This window comes from Amphiura filiformis, chromosome 13 (genome assembly GCF_039555335.1).
Source record: "Amphiura filiformis chromosome 13, Afil_fr2py, whole genome shotgun sequence".
Classification (NCBI taxonomy): Eukaryota; Metazoa; Echinodermata; class Ophiuroidea; order Amphilepidida; family Amphiuridae; genus Amphiura; species Amphiura filiformis.
In genome coordinates, this window is record NC_092640.1 from 15,647,340 (window position 1) to 15,667,050 (window position 19,711).

At 37.5% G+C, this 19,711-nt stretch overlaps 1 protein-coding gene across 3 annotated transcripts in view; it reads left to right on the forward strand.

The window, feature by feature from the left end:
• LOC140168043 (dnaJ homolog subfamily C member 13-like) overlaps window positions 1–19,711 on the forward strand; it is an 84,746-nt gene that overhangs the window by 34,826 nt on the left and 30,209 nt on the right. For 2 of the 3 annotated variants that reach the window (XM_072191346.1, XM_072191347.1), the window contains exons 26-40: window positions 496–660; window positions 1,405–1,509; window positions 1,921–2,123; window positions 3,544–3,628; window positions 4,930–5,084; window positions 6,150–6,195; window positions 8,269–8,423; window positions 9,438–9,639; window positions 10,111–10,305; window positions 11,956–12,091; window positions 12,903–13,087; window positions 14,247–14,438; window positions 16,412–16,591; window positions 17,368–17,541; window positions 19,025–19,048. In XM_072191346.1, the coding sequence (XP_072047447.1) occupies window positions 496–660; window positions 1,405–1,509; window positions 1,921–2,123; window positions 3,544–3,628; window positions 4,930–5,084; window positions 6,150–6,195; window positions 8,269–8,423; window positions 9,438–9,639; window positions 10,111–10,305; window positions 11,956–12,091; window positions 12,903–13,087; window positions 14,247–14,438; window positions 16,412–16,591; window positions 17,368–17,541; window positions 19,025–19,048 (2,202 nt within the window). The remainder of the gene's footprint in view (window positions 1–495; window positions 661–1,404; window positions 1,510–1,920; window positions 2,124–3,543; window positions 3,629–4,929; window positions 5,085–6,149; window positions 6,196–8,268; window positions 8,424–9,437; window positions 9,640–10,110; window positions 10,306–11,955; window positions 12,092–12,902; window positions 13,088–14,246; window positions 14,439–16,411; window positions 16,592–17,367; window positions 17,542–19,024; window positions 19,049–19,711) is intronic. The other variant, XM_072191348.1, reaches the window with a different exon arrangement.

A 19,711-nucleotide genomic window follows, 5' to 3' on the forward strand; every position in this document is an offset into this window, starting at 1 on the left:
TATGGTGTGAGTGCATCAACATGAAGTGTATGTGTTTACATGCCCTGGCTATTGTATACAGCAAATGCTATGAAGATATCGGCACCTTCAACGATACCCTGTTAATGAGCGATATAGACGGTGCTTTTGTGTTCACTACATGAACACCGCTCTCTGTTGAATACAACTTTGATGCGGAATTAGTCAATCAGATTACCGCTTTTGCTCATCTTTAAGAAAAATGTAACATAATTTTGACAAACCAAACTTACGCAATTTGTAAGTTCATGTGAAACAAAATATATCTATTTTTATATTTTTCACATCAAACATTGATGATTGCATGTTATAAACATCATTTAGTCTAAACCTATCATGAGTAGAAGTAAATATTTATGTTATCTGTGTAATTTATTACCAGATGTAAGTAGTTTAAGATTGGTAGTATTTCTGAAGAGCTTATTACCATTTTGTGGGACACAAATTGCTTCATTATTTTTCTTTTTGTTTTCACAGAGTACTGACAAGCAAGAGAGGGATAGATTAGTCCTCTTCATTAACAGACTCATCCTAAATAAACGCAATGTCAATGAACTCATGGTGGCCAATGGTATCAAAACCTTGGTTGACCTCTTGACCTTAGCTCATATGCATACAACCCGTGCAGTTGTACCAACACAGGTAGGTGAAGGTACAATTAAGGGAGTGTTCATAAATACTATGGTGGGGGGTTGGAAAATATTGGGGTGGATCAAAAATATTTTGGGTCCTAAAAGGGGGGATAAAAAAATCCACCCTTTTTTAGGGGGGATCAACATTTTTTTCAAGTCCGAGGTTTCAACTTTTCCAACCCCCCCCCCCCCACACCGAAGTATTTATGAACACTCTCTAAGTAACAAAGATTGAAAAACAGTGATATTAGATGAAAAGATCGAAAGAAGACAAAGACAAATATCCAGTTAAAAAATTTCAGATCCCAGAAGGAACCAGTGGTCATGAACATTTGGAATATGCCTTGATCACATTTTAAACAAGGAAGTACATTTTTTAATTTTTTTTTAGATAAAATATATTGCATTATATGGCTATGGAATGCAAACACCCCTACCCACCTAAATAAAAATACTGGCAACTGTAGATATTGACCCACGCTATGACTTTTTACTACCCAACTTGTGGAGAGACGCGTCTTAGTTTTATTCGCCTTACCATGGACTATCCAAATGTGGACCTAACCCCAAATTTCGGTCAATGGCCATAATGCTTTCTTCTGCTATTTTGGATCTAGAAACACTGTCATGAACTGCAGACTTTCATATGTGTGTCACCAATTACACTGTCATTATGTGTGTCCAAAAGCACACTCACATGCATCCTGCAGCACCAGTAACAGAAAAGCAAACTATTTGTATTGATTCATTCCAGAGCAATGTAATAGAGGCTGCACCAGACATGATGGTAAGCAGTGAGAAGGAATGGTACTATGGCAACGTGGAGAGGGAGAGACTAGGACCGTTCAGCTTTGCCGAGGTAGGTCACATGAATTGATAGGTTCAGATCCAAAGGGATATTTTGTCACCAGCATATGGATAACTTGGCCTTCTACATATGTTTTGCGGGATTTTGTTAACATGTGTGATTCAAATCTGTCACTGCGAAATCCAACATGGCATTACTTCCAACTTGAGACACACTGTACTATAGAATTCTATCTACAAGCAAAAATGTTTCTAAATGTGGGTTTTTTGACGGAAGGCAGACACGTCTACAAAAACATTACAATAGATTGGTCTTACAGTAATGCATGTTTGTACAGCTGTCTGAATCAGTAATTTAGTTCAAACTCCAAATTGTGTTTTGTGGAGGGTGGGTGCCTTAATTTGTGTGTATCATGGATATTTATATTAACACCAGTCATAATCATTTCTTTCAAAATTCCAGATGAAAGATTTATGGAACGAAGGTACTCTGACTGCCAAAACCCGCTGCTGGTCTCAAGGACTAGAAGGCTGGAAACCACTTCACACCATTCCACAACTCAAGTGGATGCTACTTGCAACTGGCAACCCAGTCCTGAATGAGAGTGATCTGGCAACCTTGGTACTTAACATGCTCATTAGGATATGTCAGTACTTCCCAAGCAGGTGGGTTACCATGACAATTATTTGTAGAGAAACAAAATTATAACTTAAGTTGAGATAAACAAAAAGACATCAGTGGTCATTTATAATAGAGGCCGCCACACACCGACACCGCCTGGCTAATAATTATTTGGTGCAGAAGGGACACTAAAATGAATACACGGGATCGATACACGTGAATTGCTATGCACGATTTTGATATCAGACGAAAATCTTCTGATACCGGGTTAGAAAATGATGAATATCTCCGTCATGATTTTTTTCTCAAGAAACCAGATTTGGTCTCATAAACTTGGAAATACGTGTTGAACAGATATGATAGTCGCTAGAATGCGCTTTGAAAATTGGCCGTGCGCTTTGAACTCAAAATTTGACCATTTTATATTGCGTTGGTCCTGTTATGGACTACAGCGTGCAGCGGCGTGTAGTACAGCTGCACTCACTGTAGGCAGTATAAAAAGTCGATGACCATTGACCTCAATGGGGTATACAAGCTTAATCACGCACAACCAAGATCGATTACCCGGCTATTGTGAGTAGCCTTAGTTATGTCCCTCGACTAATTATTAGTTTAAAAGAGCTTTAAAGGTTTGAACCAAATGGCTAATCGTGGCTGTGGATTTAACCTACCATGGCGATTCCTGCCATGAAGATATAGGGTCGAAGACACTGTGCGCCAGTGTGACGTTATATGCCGCCATCTTGTGGGTACACGCTGCGATGGTCATTCAATTTCCATGTGTGAACAGTAAATAAATCACTGTGTTGATGCATGATAAAAGCTGCGTGGCAAGCTGCGCCCTGCGCGTAATGTCTGATGCATAAACATGCGTATCATTTGTACCCACATGATGGCGAAAGGCTGACAGCCTCTATAGAGATATTTTCATGTTGAGAACAATTAAGTTCAGAATTTTGGTGGTGTGCTGTTTTAACAGTTGTTTTGTGTCTTTGCAGTGACCACACAGCAACTTACAAATTTGAGCTACTTTCGAAATTTATCGCGTACTTCAGAAAACCACACCCAAAATTGGGGCTACTTTTGAAAATTTCAAAGCGTAGTGTCTTTTGATAGTGACCTCAATTCGGGAGCCAATTTTCACTGATTTTTGAATTGCCAAAGTCCTAAATTGCTCATTTTAACTGTTGTTTTAGAACTTATTTGATTGATCTTGTAGTACAGGCAGTGTACTCAATCATGCACCCATATGGGTGAGTTCTTTGCTAAAAGCACCCAAATAATAGGACTTGGGGTACTTTGACTGAAAATTGGTGTGGCGCTCACCACACCTTTGCTCTCAACAATTGTTTCTACCCAGTATCTCTGTGCCATTTAATATCAGGAATGCTAATGGTTAGTATATAAGTTGTGACCTGCCATACTCTAAAAGTTACTTTATATCTGTTTACCATTCAATTGCAGGGATGCTGATGGTGCTATCATCCGACCTTTGCCAAAGCCCAAAAGACTACTTACAGAAGCATCATGCCAACCACATGTAGTACAAGTAAGTGTAGCTGTTACACAGTGTCAACACCCTATATTATAAATATTTTTTTCATAGCTCCATACTCCGTTGGTGAAATCAATATTCTATTGTTGACATAGATAAAGAAAGTTTACATATGCATTGTGAAATACATGTGTGATCGAATATTGAATACAAGCACCTGGATTTTAGGTGATTGGGCTATTTGTGTTCCTTTATATAATTGTAATTCTCAAAATTAAATATATCACAATTTTAACTTACGATTTAAAAATTGTTACGCCAAAAATGCAGTAAAAATGTATCCAGAGCCAACAGCAATGGTCGCTAATGAGTGTATTTAATTTCAAGTTAGTGTATTAAAAACAAAACCTGGGGTTTACCTCAAAACAAATCGAATTTCCTTGTAATAGCAAAAACATATATATGGGATACTAGAGCATGCGCAAATCGTAATAATTTGTAGAATAGAACTTGGTGGTATCTCACATGATAGTCGCACTATGCTTAGCCTGAGTCGCTCGGCCTATCTCGAACAAAATCGCCATGCGTAGCTATTGAAAAACGAGAGGATTCGCCGTACTATCACGGCAATTTTTGACACGAAGATATAGGGATGATGACGCTGTGTGTTACAGTCAAAGAGATTAAACCGAAAGTTCAGCCACAGTGGTTCATTATGTAAAAAACAAGACTGTTTTAAACTGTTAAAAGTTGCATCCGAGTCCATAAGAGTCAACTCTCAAAAAATACAGTCGGCCAGGTCTATTTATGTGTTTGTTAAAGAAAACCTGACTGCTATGGACTCAGATGCAACTTTTAAAACAGCCTCTTTTCTCACACAATTAATCATTGTGACTGAACGCAATGTGTGATGCTAAAATTTGGTCCACATGTGTAAAACAAATAGGGCTATACATACCTTTTTACATTTTGTAAACAATTTTTTTATTTATGATAAAAAGTTGTGGACCTATACTTACCAATGGGGCTTGGGCTGAATTTTTTCTTGGTAGCTTTTGCAGGTAACAATAATGTGACATGGCAAAATAGTATGAGAGAAAATAATATCGCTGTTTGGCAGAAAAAACCTTGTGTGTACTTGTGGCCCTTGAACATATTTAAAACAAAACTGCCAAGAGTTTACATAGGTTTTGCTTTAAACATGTTCAGGGGCCAATGACACAGGTTTTTTCTGCCTGACGACAAGATGAGAATGAGAGAAAAAATCTTACGTGTTTGTTTCCATTTGTTTGTTCCCATTTGAAATGTTGACGATTGATGTTACTGATGCATATTAATGTTGTATATTCTTGCAGCTCTTGTTGACCTTTGACCCAGTTTTGATTGAGAAGGTGTCTATCTTACTCAAGTTAATCATAGAGGACAACCCTGGTTTACCAAGACTGTACCTGACTGGTGTGTTCTTCTTCATCATGATGTACACTGGCTCTAATGTGCTGCCACTTGCTTGGTAAGTAAAACCCTGGTTATGTAGGCATTTAACTCAAGTTAATCATAGAGGATAACTCTGGTTTACCAAGACTGTACCTGACTGGTGTGTTCTTCTTCATCATGATGTACACTGGCACTTTGACTGGTGGTACGCTCACTGTAGTACTCTGTGGTTGCCACTAGCTTGGTAAGTAAAACCCTGGTTATGTAGGCATCTAACTCAAGTTTATCATAGAGGATAACCCTGGTTTACCAAGACTGTACCTGACTGGTGTGTTCTTCTTCATCATGATGTACACTGGCTCTAATGTGTTGCCACTAGCCTGGTAAGTAAAACCTTGGTTATGTAGGCATCTAACTCAAGTTAATCATAGAGGATAACCCTAGTTTACCAAGACTGTACCTGACTGGTGTGTTCTTCTTCATCATGATGTACACTGGCTCTAATTAATGTGTTGCCACTAGCCTGGTAAGTAAAACCTTGGTTATGTAGGCATCTAACTCAAGTTAATCATAGAGGATAACCCTGGTTTACCAAGACTGTACCTGACTGGTGTGTTCTTCTTCATCATGATGTACACTGGCTCTAATGTGTTGCCACTAGCTTGGTAAGTAAACCCTGGTATGTAGGCATGTAACTCAAGTTAATCATGAGGATAACCCTGGTTTACCAATGTGCTGCCACTTGCTTGGTAAGTAAAACCCTGGTATGTAGGCATCTTAACTCAAGTTAATTATTAAGAATGTAGGTGGTTTACTAATTAAATACAGTGCCTCACTCATGTGTTCTCCAATGTGTTGCCACAAGCTTGGTAAGTTAAACCCTGGCTAAGTAGGCATCTTAACTCAAGTTAATTATAAAGAATAACCATGGTTTACTGAGACAGTGCCTCACTGATGTGTTCTTCAATGTGTTACTACTAGTTTGATAAGTATAACCCTAGTCAGGTCAGGTATTCCTCTAACTCAAGTTAATCATAGAGGATTTATATACCAGTGTCAATCATTCTAAGATCATAAATGTTGAATCATCACTTGAAGTTTATTTTGAATGTGTATTTTTTTTCTCAATTCCATTTTATAGGTTTTTGAAATACTCTCATGTCAGACAAGCGTTCAGAACAGATGACGTAAGTTCAATTTGTTAAGGGGGTACTACACCCCTGTCCAATTTTGATTTTTTTTAATACTTTTTCTCAAAAATCATAGTGCATTGGTGACAAGTAAGATATGTATATTATAGGGGCAAGGACTACAACTACTGCACTAGAAATTTTATTTCAGCACAGACAACTGTTGTGGAGTTACAGTCAAAAATGAGGGAAAACCAGTATTTGATCATTAAATCAATAACTACTTGCCTTGAGTTGCTGAATTTTCAGTGCAGTAGTTGTAGTCCTTGCCCATATAATATACATGGTCGCATGTCATAAGTTGGGTATGCTAAAAGGGTGGAGGGATTACACTTTTCTGAAAATTGTGATACAAATTTGATTGGCTTTCCGTAACCCCATATCCTACAGCAGTGGTTAATACCTCATTTTAAGCCTAATATTATACTCTTTCAGTCTACTGAAGCATATAATTATACATTATTCAGTAAACAAATTACATCAGTTGAAATGAAAAATGCCAGGGGTGGAGGAGCAGGCGGATGTGGAGCAGGCGGATGCGGGAGTGTGCAATAGGGCCTATGTGAAAATTCGCATGTCAGCATGTCAAAACTACTGGTTACTTTTTCAAATCTAGGGAGGGTATGATGTATTGACAGCTTTGAATGTTGAATTTGTACAACTAAAACAATTACTGACTACTTAAGGTGGTACTACACCCCCTGATAAATTTTGTGACTAATTTTGTATTTTTCTCAAAAAGTAACTACACACTGGTAACAAAAGTTATATGTAGGGTCTATATTATAGGGCAAGGAATCCAATTACTTCACTGAAATTTCAGTGATTCAAGACCAGGGTTCATTATATATGTTAAGAAATGAGGTACATTCTAGCTGTACCTCTTTTCTTATCATAAATAACGCATCGCTTGTCTTGAGTCACTGAAATTCCAGTGTAGTAACTGGATTCCTTACCCAGTATAATATATATAACTTTTGTTACCAGTGTGATATTATTTTTTGAGAAAAATGCAAAAATAGTCACAAATTTATCAAGGTGTGTAGTACCACCTTAAAGGGTTATATGTTCCATTTTTTTCATATGTAATGAAATCCTACATGTACAATGTAGTTGAATTTCAGTATTTTTAGCAATATGCTAATGTACATTTCTTTTCTTGATATTCATTTCCTCAATAATAAAATAATCATCTCGCTAATTACGCATAAAAAGGTCATTGACCTTCACAATGTAATTAACATATGTACAATTATTTTAAATGGTTCATTTGAAGCATTAATGTATTGAGAACATATCCTCCAAATCTGATGACATTCTTGCATAAAATACAAATTTTACAGTCATTTTTGTAATTGAGGTCCGATTTGAGAAAAACACATTTGAAAATTGAGATTTACATAGACGCCTGTGTATTAATTGATTAGTAATTAAGCATTATCTCAAAAATTAAGCATGTGTTAAGGTTAAAAATGGTGTTAATGATTAGAGATTGTCAATATATACAACATAACAAAAAATAATTTTTTTGTCATTTTTGACCATGTAATGGAAATTGTACCCAACTTATGACATGCGACCACATATCTTACTTGTCACCAATGCGCTATAATTTTTGAGAAAAATGCAAAAATAGGCACAAAATTGGCCAGGGGTGTAGCACCCCCTTAAAGTAATTATGCCCTTTATGCTAAGCTTATCATCAGTGGCATATTTGGCAAGTAGGGTAGGCAAGAAAAAGTCCCATCCTAACTCCTTTTACCGGATAGGCTAGCTTGATCTACTGAGCAGAAATTCAACCAAAATTGCAGGATGCATCTTTTTGGCCTGTTTAATACCAAAGTCTAACTGTTGGCTAAAATAGTGCAAACTTTCAAAATTGTAACATTTGTCCTGGTCAGGTCATTTTGTAGTTGCCATTGAAGAGAACCTTGCCTTTGTGCCATTTTTTTCAAAATTAGACCATGTAATATTGGAGTAAGAAATGAAATTCAAATCTTAAAAAAGAATCAAGTTAAACTTGGAAATGATGATAAAATGCCTGTCATTTTGCCTATTTCTATTTCATAGCAAAAAGGCTCAGACATCATGCAGCGTAGTATCTTGGGTCACATCTTACCAGAAGCAATGGTGCATTTTCTTGAGAATCACAGTGCTGAGAAGTTTGCGGAAACATTCCTAGGAGAATTTGATACACCAGAAGCTATATGGAGTAATGAAATGAGGTAGGTGTATGTCATGTGATACTCACATGGTATACATGTGATACCCACATGGTATACATGTGATATATTGTGTGATGCATTGAGAAATTTGCTAAAACATTCCTACACATCCCCTCTTGTAGATGCTGCCAAGTGTGGAGGTGTGTGTGTTTTCCAACTGGGGAGATTCACACACCCACATTCAAACTGGGGAGATTTTTTTACACAAATCTCACAGCAACCGCCATACTGTGGAGGTTGCTCTAATCAGAAAATGACAGATGGTATACCCCCCTCTATGGCTCAAAAACCCCATTTTTGAGGTTATCTCCAACTGTGGAGCTCCACGGTTGTTAGCAGACTCCTCAGTTGGTATGTGGCAAAACACACACACCTCCACAGTTAGAACCATTTACAAACGCCAGAAGCTATATGTGACCATCTGCTATGAACCAGGTGTAAAGTCACCAGGCTCTATTTATGGATATGGCTCAATAAACACAATACATTTCAGGAAACAAAGGAATTTTAAGAGGATTAGTTTGAGTTACTAGTTTCCTAACATTTATCACAGGTGGTACATCATTTTAAAGCTTATTTTTTTACATTGTAACTAATTCAAAATCTAAAAATTGCAACTTTTACACCTGTTTCGTCAGAGACCGTCACATATGGAGTAATGCAATGAGGGAAGTGTACGTCATGTATGTGATTATCTTGTGTGATGAATTTATAGAGAATTAGATGCAGGCCATGTTACTTGACACACATTTGATATCTGCATGGTACATTTTTTGGAAGAATTAACATTGAGATATTTGCTGAAACTTTCCTTGAGGAATTTGATAGACCAAAAGCTAATATGACATTACCAATAGCTTTCAGATTTAATGTACCATTATAGCTTTCAGATTTAATGTACCATAGCTTTCTTTGTCATCATACAGCCAAACAAAAAATATTATTACTTGACACTGATTATAAGTAAAACTTGATATGATTTTTAATTGTTCATTATAATATTTACATTTACAGGCAGCTGATGATCCAGAAGATAGCAGCCCACCTAGCCGACTTCTCGCCCAGGCTAATGAGCAACACGAGGGCGCTCTATCAGTATTGTCCTATTCCAGCCATCAACTACCCGCAGCTAGATAAAGAACTGTTTGTGAATATCTACTATCTCAGACACTTGTGTGACACGGTCAAATTTCCAGACTGGCCAATCAGAGAACCTGTAAGTATTCAATATTTGCATAATAGGAAAAATGTAACAACACAACATATAATCTGAGATAGAATTAAAAAAGACTAGTTTGCATCTAATGTCGCTTTCAATCAAACTCCCCACGGCCCTTGATAGGTTACTACTTTTACAAAAGCAAAAGGCAACTTTTGTAGGCATTCTTGACATGGTGCCTTCAGGAAAGAAAGTTTCTAATTACTTAGGCCTAACTTTTGAGACAGTTGGATATTTGAAGGTGCAAAATGAAACATACGGCACGCTGTTTTACCATAACTCAAGCATCACAACACTCGTAAACAAACAGTACCCGAGTTTGATTGACAGATGACATCAGACGCAAACTGGTCTTTTTAATTCTGTGTCTGATTATAGTATGTGGTCTCTTACTATAGCTTGGTTTGTAGTTGAATTAACAAGTAAAAACATTATTTTCTGACCATTGTTGATATTAACTTCAAACAGGTGCGACTTCTGAAAGACATCCTTGAAGAGTGGAAGAGAGAAGTGGATAAGAAACCCCCAGAGATGTCACTGGATGAAGCTTACAAAGTGCTGAAGCTGTCTACAGGAACAGGTGGCCATGAGGAAGGTGTTATCAGGAAAGCTTACTTCAAGATGGCCCAGAAATACCATCCTGACAAGAACCCAGAAGGAAGGGTAAGTGCCATGGGTTTAGTAGTGAGGGTATGGATCTGGTTTGTTAGGAGTGTCAACATTGTTTGCTAACAAGAACTGGTGAGTCATGAAGGGCTATTAGGAAAGCTCACTTCTAGATGGCCCAGAAATACCATCCTGACAAGAACCCAGAAGGAAGGGTAAGTGTCATGGGTTTAGTAGTGAGGGTATGGATCCGGTTTGTTAGGAGTGACAACATTGTTTGCTAACAAGAACTGGTGAGTCATGAAGAGCTTTTAGGAAAGGTTACTTCAAGATAGCCCAGAAATGTTATCCTAATAAGAACCCAGAAGGAAGGGTAAGTGTCCTGAGCCCAGCTTCAGAATATTGATCATGTGATTAGGAGGGTTAAGATTGTCAACAGGGTTTGGTAACATGAACTGATGGGTCATGAAGATGCTATCAGGAAAGCTTACCCGTAGATTATTCAGAAATACCATCTTGATAAGAATCCAGAAGGAAGGGTAAGTGTACTCCTGGGTCCAGCTTGAGAATATTGATCATGTGGTTAGGAGGGTTAAGATTGTCAACAGGGTTTGGTAACGTGAACTGGTGGGTCATGAAGATGCTATCAGGAAAGCTTACCCATAGATAATTCAGAAATACCATCTTGATAAGAACCCAGAAGGAAGGGTAAGTGTACTCCTGGGTCCAGCTTGATGGTATGGATCTTGTGCTTTGTTAGGGTTAGAATGTCAACAGGGTTTGGTAACTAGAACTGGTAGGTCATGAAGGTGCTATCAGGAAAGCTTACCCATAGATAATTCAGAAATACCATCTTGATAAGAATCCAGAAGGAAGGGTAAGTGTACTCCTGGGTCCAGCTTGAGAATATTGATCATGTGGTTAGGAGGGTTAAGATTGTCAACAGGGTTTGGTAACATGAACTGATGGGTCACGAAGATGCTACCAGGAAAGCTTACTTCTAGATGGCCCAGAAATACTATCCTGTTATGAAACAAAAAGGAATGCTAAGTGTCATGGGTTTAGCAGGAGAGTATGGATCTTCTGGGACTGTTTCGAAGATTTAGAAGTAATCTCAACAGGATTTTGGGAACAGGGACATGTTAAATACTAAAGTAATACAATCATGACAAGATCCCAGAAAGTCCAGTGGGTTTACCATTGGGTTATAGATCCCCTTGTGTCTGTTGAGATAGTCAGTATGTTTGATATTGGGGACATGAGGCACATGAAAGCAAAAAAGGTTATTTTACAATGCATTTTCTGAAAGACCTGATAGGAAAAAGAAATATTTTGGAGCATGAAATTTTTTACAAATCCATTATGTCACTCATACACACAAACAATGTGTCATGCATTGCAATAGTGTAATGCAATACAACAGTTTAGAAGTGTACCAATGTCACTGTACATTTCCCCTTACGGCTTTAACCCCATGAGAACTACCTGCCGATTGGCCAAAAAGAAGTTTTCATTATCAAGTGGACCAATCAGCAACATTGTTAGAATAATTTCACCGCGCAAAAAAATTGGGGTGAATTATTTGCAAAGCTCCATTCTGATTGGTGATTAAATTGAAGATATCATGTAATTGACCAATCAGAGGCAATGTTAGATTGGCAGGTAGTGCTCAGGGGGTTAACAGGGCACTGTATTTTCTCATTGCAGGATCTGTTTGAGAAAGTGAACAAAGCGTACGAGTTCTTATGCAGCAAGTCATCACGTAACACAGAGGGTCCAGACCCAGAGAACATAGTCCTTATATTGAAGGCTCAGAGTATTCTCTTCAGTAGATATAAAGAACGTAAGACCTTGCTTCTTTTTATCCACCCTTGCTGAATGTTTACTGTCAGTAATGCTTTTATATTTCTTTGCACTTACTAAAATCTTACATGCTCGCCACAAACTGAAACATGAATTAAAAAACTATGCATTTTTATGCTCATATATGTTTGCCACAGTGTTGTCAGAGATTTAGAATTTTCAAATAAATTGTCTGGCCCTAACTTGCATCATATTTTTATGTGTCCTGAAGCAGGATTGTATGACAGGTGCACAGAAAAGTAATTTGACTAAATACTTATTAATTAACTTATCTTTTGCATCAATAATTGAAGCACTCAGATCCAATCAGACCAAAGGTGGCAATAATGAATTTAAGATATGGGCAAAAATAACAAGAAAACCCCCAAAATAAACGTAAGGAAAATGGGCATAATAATAATAACAAGTTCACAACTTTGCAACCAAGTATGCCAGAGACTTGGGGATTCTGTAAGCTTCTGACTGCTGAGCAAGTTAGTACTGGTTATAGCTCACTTGTAAAATGCCCTACTTTGGTGTGAGTGGATCAGATTGTGTCCCATATGCTTTTCCCATCAGAGTAAATTATGTTCCAATCACAATGATTATAAACACATCAAAAAAAGAAAGTTTCCACTGTAAAATTTTCCAAATGTCATATCAATTTCATTGCTTTGTGTTAAGTGTGCGCAAAATTATGGCCACTCAGTTAGTTGCGACTTTCTTTTCTTGATGTGTTAATGAAAATTATGAAGTGAAAGTTTTTGAATGGAGAAGAGGGGTAATACATGCTTTCTTTCCATTGTCTGTAGTATTGGAACCATACAAGTATGCTGGCTATCCTATGCTGATCAAAACCATCCAAATGGAGACTACAGATGACCGGTTATTCACCAAGACCGCCCATCTGCTGACCGCTGCCTGTGAGCTGGCATTCCATACTGTCAATTGCTCTGCACTCAATGCTGAAGAGTTATGTAGAGAAAGGGGGATTGAGGTGAGTGATTGATACTGACCAGTAGTGACCATTATTTGACCACTGTCGGCCACTGACCATCATTAGCCACAAGGCAGTGCATTTGGTATTGACCGCTGCATGTGAGCTGGCATTCCATACTGTCAATTGCTCTGCACTCAATGCTGAAGAGTTATGTAGAGAAAGGGGGATTGCGGTGAGTGATTGATACTGACCAGTAGTGACCATTATACAGGTTGTCCCAGAAAAAATTACCGGGCAAATGAATTCGGACGTAAGTCGAACAATAGACATCAGAATCTAAAAATCGAAACATCAGCGTGTAGCCCATCTTATTCTAATAATCTGGACTAAATTTAATGAAATACACAAACTAGGAAGCTGTGAGTGAGTATGAAAAAAGCGCCTGTTGATCAAACTTGGAATGAACTGCATTGATGCACGATTATGCAATCTTTCATTTCTTCGAACCAGTCCACGAATCAAATAAAATTTTCGTATGTGATGCACAACAACATAGGCTATGCGCTGCATTTTAACTTTTTTGATTCTAATGTCTATTTCTCGACTTACGTTCAATTTTATTCACTCGGTAATTTTTTCTGGGACACCCTGTATGACCACTGTTGACCACTGACCATCATGAGCCACAAGGCATTTGGTCTTGACCGCTGCCTGTGAGCTAGCATTCCATACTGTCATGGGGGTATTGAGGTGAGTGATTTATACTGACCAGTAGTGACCATTATATGACCACTCTCGGCCACTGACCATCATTAGCCACAAGGCAGTGCATTTGGTCTTGACCGCTGCCTGTGAGCTGGCATTCCATACTCTCAATTGCTCTACTCTGAATGCTGAAGAGTTATGTAGAGAAAGGGAGATTGGGGTGAGTGATCTATACACTACTTAAACAAATTAAAGAATCTGAATCTGACAATCTTGATTTTCATTCCTTCTTGCCTGTTCTCATGGTGCTGACTAAAGTGTTTATCACTATCATGGGACTTCAGTTCTCGGTAGTGTAAACTTGCATGAACATTGCTGATTGAAATGATACTCGTGATTTTCAATGTTAACACTGGTATAAAACACCAAAATTTATTTATTTATTTATTATTTGGCAAATATAAATATTAATGACCCATTTAATTTCAAATAATGACTTTTTCATTTTCAGACACTTCAAGATTCACTGGAGCGATGCAGCGTGATGTTAACTCAGTCCAGTAAACCAGATGACATGCCTGTACAGGTGTCAATGAACATCATCAAGTGCTATGCTGTGGCCGCTCAGTTTGAACTATGTCGGGATCGCATCACTGAGATACCTAACATAGTCAAAGAAATATGCAGAACCATGTATTATAGGGTAAGTGAAGAACAAAAAGGGTAAACATTATATTGGACAAATAATAAATAAAAAGAGAAGAAAACAATGACACATTATAATTACTCATCCAATTTTATGTAGTTGGTTAAAGAGCCTTTAGAATATTTAGGAGTGTGAACTTTTTTGAAATAGCAGTCTATCATGAAAGAGTTTTTTGATTTGTTGTAATTAAAGCATTGTAATATTAAATGTTTTGTAATAGTTTCATGCTATCAAATTTATTATCAAATTGATCAGAGTGATCACTATAGGAAGGTGATCTGATATATTTGGAAAAAGGAATTCTTTATAATTGACGTATAACATAAAATATTGTCCCTTTCAAGCATTCATGCAGAAAGAACATGTAAATGTTTCTTGTAAACATGACTAATTCCTTAGGGAATTTTACTGACATTTATACCAAGATAGTTTTAGTCTACAATGTTTTTATTAATGATATTCATGTGTAAATTGATATCAAATGAGAGATCCTATTTTTCTCATTAACATATTGAATTAGGAATTTCGGAAGATATCATCAAAAAATTAGACTCAAATTAGTCTCAAACGTGGTATACTACACTTAACACTAATTCAACAGTTTTTATGCCTCCACCGCGAGGCATACTGTTTTTGCAATGTCCGTGCTTCCGTCCGGATGCCATATCTCGGGCATGGATGGGCGGATTGACTTCAGATTTTCAGGATAGGTGGGTCATGGTCAAAAACTCTGGCTACTTTTTTTTGGGTGAGTTTCAAGGTCATATACTGAGGTAAAAGGTCATTTGAGGTCAGGGGGCTCATTTTCCTTATTTACCTCTTTTCTCGGAGACTAGGGGTCGCATGTTCCTCAAACTTGGTGGGTGGGTGCATCTTGACCCCAGGCAGAACAAGTTTGTATTGGTTAGTGGGTCAAGGTCACCTGAGGTCATGCAGGGGTCATTTGAGGTCAAATTAGCAAAAATTGTCATATGGCCATGAAACTTGGTAGGTACAGTCAACATTTAGAGCCGAATTTTTGGAAGGTCATTTTGGGGTCACCCAGGGGTCATCTGAGGTCATACTAGTAAAAACTGTCGTATGGGAATGAAACTTGGTGGGTACAGTCAACATTTAGAGCCTAATTTTTGGAAGGTCATTTTGGGGTCATCCAGGGTCACCCAGGGGTCATCTGAGGTCAAATTAGTAAAAACTGTCGTATGGGCATGAAATTTGGTGGGTACAGTTAATATATAGAGCCAAATTTTGGAAGGTCATTTTGGAGTCATCCGAGGTCATCCAGGGGTCATCTGAGGTCAAATTAGTAAAAACTGTTGGATGGGCATGAAACTTGGTGGGTACTGTCAACATTTAGAGCCAAATTTTGGAAGGTCATTTTGGGGTCACCAGGGGTCATCTGAGGTCAAATTAATAAAAACTATCATATGGGCATGAAACTTGGTGGGTACAGTCAACATTTAGAGCTTAATATTTGGAAGGTTATTTTGGGGTCATCCGGAGTCATCCGGAGCCACATCACTCCCATTGGTGGAGGCATCACGGTCGACGCTTTGCGTCGAAAACCGCGACATCCGAGAACCGCGATCCATCTAGTTTGGTGATTTCTTCGGAAATATACCGATTTGGAACGTCTAATTTTAGTGTGCTATTGAGAAAAATATGAGCTATCATCTGATACCAAAATCTGCATTTTGATTGGGTAAAGTGGGGTACGAGGATGTCTATCAGGCTACCCACTTTTAAGTAGAGGTTTGCCTGGGGGATGTCAAGTTATAGGAATTCAAATAAAGTCCGATATTGTAATACAATATTTACAAGTGTCACATTAATATGTATACAGCATGCCTCTCCAAGAGTCTATAGACATCAGAGTTCTGGTATCTTGAATACACAAAATAAAAAAGGAAAGAATCCTTTTCATATAAGATTTATTGCCTCATTGGCTAAAATGAATTCTCTCTCTTGCACAGAATCTGCCATTGCTGTGTTCCATCTCAGCTCAATGTGTAAGTGCCTTCGCTGTGGATCAGTATCTCCAAGACCACCTTCATCAAGCTGGTGCCATCTGGCATCTCATGCTGTTCCTCTTCAAGTATGACTACACCCTTGATGAATCAGGAGTAGAAGTACAAGATGATAGCAACCAGCAGGTAAGGTTTACCCTTCCCCCTCCCCTCATCATTTGGTTTGTTATGGCATATTATCCTGTTCCTCTTCAAGTATGACTACACCCTTGATGAATCAGGAGTAGAAGTACAAGATGATAGCAACCAGCAGGTATGATTTACCCTTCCCCCTCCCCTCATCATTTGGTTTGTTATGGCATATTATCCTGTTCCTCTTCAAGTATGACTACACCCTTGATGAATCAGGAGTAGAAGTACAAGATGATAGCAACCAGCAGGTAAGGTTTACCCTTCCCCCTCCCCTCATCATTTGGTTTGTTATGGCATATTATCCTGTTCCTCTTCAAGTATGACTACACCCTTGATGAATCAGGAGTAGAAGTACAAGATGATAGCAACCAGCAGGTAAGATTTACCCTTCCCCCCTTCATCATTTGTATGCTTCATTAATATCACCTAGACCATCACTAAGGAAATATTATTTCCATTGAACGAATAATAACATTCATTATTTGTTTTATATAACTCATGTTAAAATTCCTTTATTTCCACTTAATTTTATAAATCACCAGGAAAACAAAATAAATTAAAAAAATATCTAATAATCTATAATTGGTGAGTTGATGTGCCTCGCGCTATACGCTTTGTCAGCGTTGCTATGGTAGCTCTGCTTCAGTGCAATGGAAAAAAGACTATTGTACTCGCACATAGTGCAATAGTCCAAAAATGACAAAAACTTTGTATGAGTTATATAACACCGATTGATTTCTAACTTGGGATTATTTTTCTTGACTTCACAGCAAGTTGCCAACACCCTTGCTAGGTTAAGCGTCCAGGCTTTGTCCAGGTTAGGAGGCTACAACAACGAATCTGATGAAGTGAAGACACCAAAGAATGAGCCAGTCAGGAAATCAATGAGGGCGCTTCTCACGCCTTATGTGACAAATCTCTTGGTTACACAACGACCAAACCAGGTAGGTAGAAATAGAGCGTGTGCAGTTAACATGGAGTTGCTAATCCTTATGGTGTGCACATGAACAGCAGGCTCAGATCAGCACCCTCTTCCCTTCCTAAAGATGAAAACACACCTTAGCTGTGTGTGCTATGAGGATGACACCCACTTCTTTCAGGCTACATTACCGCTCACTTTTCTGACATTTTTAGCATTTAAAGGCTTTATTTGCAATAATTAGGTAAAGTTTCATCTCCGAAGACCCTGTTTTTATTTAGGAATGAACTACCTATTTGCATCAAATTTAATATAAAAAAAAAAGTAATAGTTAGTAAAATAGTTTATAATGGACTGAATCATAGACTAGGTAAGTTCAGTTCAACTTCATGTAGATATTTCATCATCAACATTGTGCTAACCGGTCATTTAACTAAATGAGATAGCAATGCATTATATATTGCATAGCTTTCCATACTGTTTTGATACATTATAGTCTGTATGTCTTCCTTGAGGCAGTAATTTAGACATTGTTTTTTATTTAATATCTAAACGTAATGATGATGTATAAGAGTATACATTTTCAGAAAGGAAATAATGCAAGGAATCCAACTAGCATAACAGATTCCCTCAAAAATAAGCAGTTTTTGAGAAAGATGTGATTTTACTTGACTGCCTCGATAAAGGCATACAAACTATAGATTCATGCTGTGGTAGCAGTATTCCTAACATCATGGGAGCCATTTTATCTAACACAACTATGTATGCTCTGTGTACGTAGCTTGAAGTATGTAAAACTTGTACTAATCTACCTGTCTTAATCCTTCAATAATTGCTAGGTCTGCTTGTGTACAAAGATTCATATATCCTTTGCACTGTGAATTCTTTACAATAATCTTATAGGCTTTTATAGTCTATGGGGCTGTCATTTCCATAATTGGTGAAGCTCAGCAAGTGCTAGCTCTATAAAATTGAAATAGGCATCACTTTAGCATTTGCGAATACTTGTTTTGTGATCTTTCTTTTAAACAAAATGGTGAAAAATGATCATGAATTTTGAAAGTCATATTATCATAATCACAATTTTGGACATTGACATCTGGAATGCTCAAAAGCCATGGAATTTGATTTCAGGGTGGCAAATAAAGAGGTATGAGGAATGGTACCGGAATGCTTAAAATATTCCAAGTATTCCACTTACACGTCTCACACACATAACCCTCCACTACGATCAAATAGGTTGATGACAACATTTGATTGAATGGACTGCATTCCGCCATAACTACGGTGAAGGACACCAGCTCAAATCCTTTGTTTGGAGCCAATCGATAAATTGATGCAGGGTCTCTATTGATAATTTTAAAATATTGATCATGAAGAGTTGAAATCTGGAAATTTACCATGGAATTTACCTGAAAAATGTTTCTTCATACTTCAGGCTGTACATTCATCCATGATCATTTTCTTTCCAACTTCCTTTATTCTCTGCATCCATTCATCCATCCCAGAATGCAACAGTATCAATTAATGAGGTAAGTTTTCTCATGGCAACCAGTAAATAATAATACTGTAAAGCATGATATTTTATGGCATTAAAATATTGCGTTTTGGAGAGAACCCCAGTTTCTGCAACATGAAAATTTCATTGTAATTGTACATTTCCTTGAAGATCTATAGGGAGAAAAAATATAATTATTCTCCTGCAAGAAAATTTCATGAATTTAACTGTATTGACGAAATATTTGAAATTTTCATATTCATCCACATTTCATACTTTACAATAGTGACTAACATAGATTGTGCTGTGTAGCATGGCTTGGATTACTGATCAGTTTGCACTGTTATTGGACAGCACAATTTTACGTAAAATGAAAATGTATCGAACTAAAACTTGTCACACACAATAACAGGTAATCAGTTGAAAATGTTGATGTAATTGCTCAAAAAAATTGAAAAAAGAATATTGGTATTTTCTCAAAGAATGTACAAAGGTCATAAGTAGCATTAAATTATAAAGACATCTTCACAGTCTTCGACAATTCTTACATAATTTCTAGCATAATTTCTAGCGTAAAATGCTCATACCCACTGCCACTGTGACAATTCAAAAGAGCTAGAAGTCATATGAGACCTGTTTTAAAATGAGCGGATGTCGCCAGGGAAAAACGGAGATGTGGTTCATTATCCATGTCAGA